Source organism: Trachymyrmex cornetzi, unplaced genomic scaffold, assembly GCF_001594075.2.
Source record: "Trachymyrmex cornetzi isolate Tcor2-1 unplaced genomic scaffold, Tcor1.1 scaffold1555, whole genome shotgun sequence".
Classification (NCBI taxonomy): Eukaryota; Metazoa; Arthropoda; class Insecta; order Hymenoptera; family Formicidae; genus Trachymyrmex; species Trachymyrmex cornetzi.
Window position 1 is genome coordinate 22,753 of NW_017296152.1, and position 3,733 is coordinate 26,485.

The window sequence follows — 3,733 nt, forward strand, 5'->3', positions numbered from 1 at the left end:
TAATAATAATAATGAATTATTATTGTATGAATTCTATTTTTATCTTGACAATTAATTTATCAATGGTTATATATAACTGTAATATATTTACGCGCGCGCGTGTTTGTGCGCGTGTGTGTGTGCATACACATCAGAGTTCTAGTTTAATCTATCACGTTCCTTAATTATTTTTGAAGGTTAATTACATTAAATATAAAATACATTAAAAAAAAAGTTGTTTAATTTGAAAAGATCTTCCTAATCTGCATGCAAAAGTATTAAGATAGACTTGTCAAAATATTTATATATAATATTAGTTTACGAGATATATTACACTTTATTCAGGTATAAAATGTTTCATAAACTATTTTTAACAGTTGTATACTTTAATATTTTCGTGCAGAAAATAATTAATTAAATCAATTGGTTAATCATTTAAAATATGTAAAACGTTAATGTCTAATGTCTTTTTGAGAGAGGTGTGTGTGTGTGCGCGCGTGCGCGTGCGTGTATGTTTATATACATGGTGTCCGAAAAGTGTGGAAACGGTCGAATATCTCGAGAAATACACATCGGATCAGAAATCTGAAAATATACGTATTCAATGTTTTCAAAAAAGCTATCTTTTGACATCTAACATGCCCCCCCCCCCCCCCCGCCATAGGTGAAAGATGGGGTAAGTTTAAAATTTTAAATGGGAACCCCCATTTTTTATTGCAGATTTCGCTTCTTCAGAAAAAGTTACATAAATTTTATCTATTACAAACATTTTTACCCTGTATATTAATTATTCACAAAACATGTATATGTATATATATATGTACTTATACATGTAATAAAACTTCAATACGTATTCTGTATACAAAATATATTTTATTAGATATTATCTTTAAAACGGACACCTACGTACAGTAGTCAATGTTACGAATCAAACGTTACCCAAGGAAGTTCAAAGAATGGGAGTGAACGTGGTAGAGATTATCTATGAGAGTAAGCGTAATAATAGATTAGAATCAAATTCACTGGATTCAACCACACCGACGAGTGTTATGGAGAAGTTGGATCAAATAAATAAATAAATTCCTGAATATATAATTTTTAAGTACGTTTTATTCATTGTACATTGTATATCTACTGTTTTATATCTTGATAATTCACATATATTTACTACGTTTTTATAAATTATTAATAGCTAAAAAGTTTTTATAATATTTGTACTACAATGTATTTGATACAATATAAAAAAGGAAAACATTAAAATGAAGGACTTTCTGTATCAATAAGTCTTTAATTGCTTTCTATACTAATAAATCTTTAGTAGCTTTCTTTTTCTTTTCAAAATTTTTGTAACTAAAATTATTCTTTGGCACTAGTTTCGTAATTAATTAGATAAACTTATTACCCTAAAATAATAAGTTAATAAAATTAATAAAGTGATCTCAACAAACATAAAAATAAAGTGATATCACAAACGTAAACATCGAAACTTAATTATTCTTTGGCACTAGTTTCGTAATTAATTAGATAAACTTATTACCCTAAAATAATAAGTTAATAAAATTAATAAAGTGATCTCAACAAACATAAAAATAAAGTGATATCATAAACGTAAACATCGAAACTTAATGTCTCCATATATGATAAAAAATTTATAAAAAATATAGTTATAAAGTAGAAAAAGTACAATACGCAAATGTAACTTATAATCACTTATTCAAATATTGAGCAAGAGTATCAATTAATTTTTGTTCCATCTCCATTTTTTGTTCATGGCGTTTTTGTCGCTTTTGTTCATGCGTTTCTTTTTGAGCCAGTCTTTTTTGAAGAAGACCAGTCGTGGACTGTCGCGAAGTTTTTGTATTACTTGAAATGTTTTCTTTATTTACTAAATCATCATTAAGCAGACTAAGATCACTAGTATATGACATCTCCGATGACGAAGCTGTAGAATTTTCATTGTCTGTATTCTTTACAGATAATCCCGTAGACGAAGCAAGCGCTATTGGATTACACCAAGCTTTCTTGGAAAATATTTCTTCCATAATCTGTATATAAAAAAATTATGTATATATGCGCGCACATAAATCAGCTTAGATAGAAAACAATATCATGAAAAATTATTTCGAACCTCATAATGCTGCCAAGTTCGTCGTTCGTTGCCAGATTTGGCGTTGTGATCTTTTATTGATTTGTATGTCTTCTTTAAACTTCTTAATTTTGAGGAACATTGAGGGCCTGTTATATTATATCCTTTATCTTTCATAATTTTCGCAATCTGTTCCCAACACTTCTTGTGTGAAATCTTTCCGCTAGTAAATTTTTTTTCCATTTCTTGATACGTTCGTAATAAAAAGATAACACATGTATCAGTCCATCGATATAAAGACCCTGCAAAAATATGTATTGTAAGCAATGGAATAAAGCCTCGCATGAAGCAAGAGATCCAGCAGGTCTATTCTGAAATTCTTGGTCCGGATCTACAATAGGGTTTTAAGCCTGAAGCCATAAGAAATTTAATATTTTTAATTTACCTTCTTCACTCCCATCCATTGACAAATTATTATCTACTGCAGTTGTTGCAATTTCATTAGCTACAGTTTGTATGTTATTTTCTTGATTTTGCTGTAAAATTGCTGCACTTAAGAGAGATGTAGCAAAAGTAATATCTGTAAATATAATAAATGTTTTCAAAATTACATAATTCTTTTATGCAAATATGTCTAATATAAATATCACAATATAAAATTAAAGCATTTTACTTATAATAATATTACATAAAAGGTTATGTAATATTGAATCATGTCTAATATCTATATTAGTAGGTTATAATTGACATTTATCATCTTACCTGAAGCAGCACGTCGAGCATCATCGGGAGACAACGTAATATCATACATTTTATCATTTTCATTATCGTATAAAGTTATTTTTTCCATATTTATTGTGTCCTTCAAAGATAACCTAAGGTATACAAATCACGATCAACAATGATCACGATCACGATGCTCTTTACTCGTTCCACTAATCGCAACGCTCATGCTAGTGGAACGGGTGATCGCGGCGTTGCGAGCGTGAGCGTTGCGAGCGATAAGTGGAACGCACCCTAAGAGGGCCCTGTCAACCAGTGATGCACATTTGGCTCCACGGTAACACGGAATCCAGCCCCACCACTTTTACCCCCATCTACCGGCATCGAGTCGGCCGCGAGAACGAGCGAGGCAGCGAGAAGCAGCGCCCGTCCTTTTCGCTCTACCAGTAAATCGTAAACACATGCGGGTATTAGAGCGAAAAGGACGGCCGCTCTATCTCGCTTTCTCTGCTGGTCGCTCGTTACAAGCGACCGAAAACCGAAAATGTACCTTCTCGGCCGCTCGGCGTATTCTTGTACAGGGGATCCAGATCTTTTTTGCCAATCACTTTTGTATTCATAGAGCGGATTAAACTGAGTCGAAAAGTCCTCTACCATTTTGTAATTTTCGCAGTAGTTAACAAGATATTAATTACTAAAAATTGCAAAATATTAGTCTTGAATAATTTTTTACTCAAATACCATCAACTTTACAGAAAAACTGCAAGACACAAAAATTATTTATTTTCTTCTCATAAAGTTGTGAGAATTTTTTCAGAATTTTTTATCAGCTTTTTAATACTGCATTTTCTTATTTTTTTCAACATGAGAAAATACGGTATTAAAAAATTCTGAAAAAATTCTCACAACTTTATGAGAAGAAAATAAATAATTTTTGTGTCTTGC

General features: G+C 31.0%; 2 protein-coding genes across 2 annotated transcripts in view; one reads left to right on the top strand and one right to left on the bottom strand.

Annotated features, from left to right (window-relative positions):
- The window catches only part of LOC108758256 (putative nuclease HARBI1), a 3,407-nt gene extending 2,349 nt beyond the window's left edge, over nucleotides 1-1,058 (top strand). Inside the window, exon 4 of the mRNA XM_018503123.1 lies at nucleotides 892-1,058. Within this exon, the coding sequence (XP_018358625.1) occupies nucleotides 892-1,058 (167 nt within the window). The remainder of the gene's footprint in view (nucleotides 1-891) is intronic.
- Nucleotides 1,059-1,685: 627 nt separating this feature from the next.
- Nucleotides 1,686-2,876, bottom strand: LOC108758257 (uncharacterized). Its single transcript, XM_018503124.1, has 4 exons — nucleotides 2,828-2,876; nucleotides 2,511-2,645; nucleotides 2,108-2,367; nucleotides 1,686-2,024 (listed from the first exon to the last, which is right to left on the bottom strand). The coding sequence occupies exons 1-4, from the start codon at nucleotides 2,874-2,876 to the stop codon at nucleotides 1,686-1,688; spliced, it is 783 nt and encodes a 260-aa protein (XP_018358626.1).
- Nucleotides 2,877-3,733: the final 857 nt, after the last annotated feature.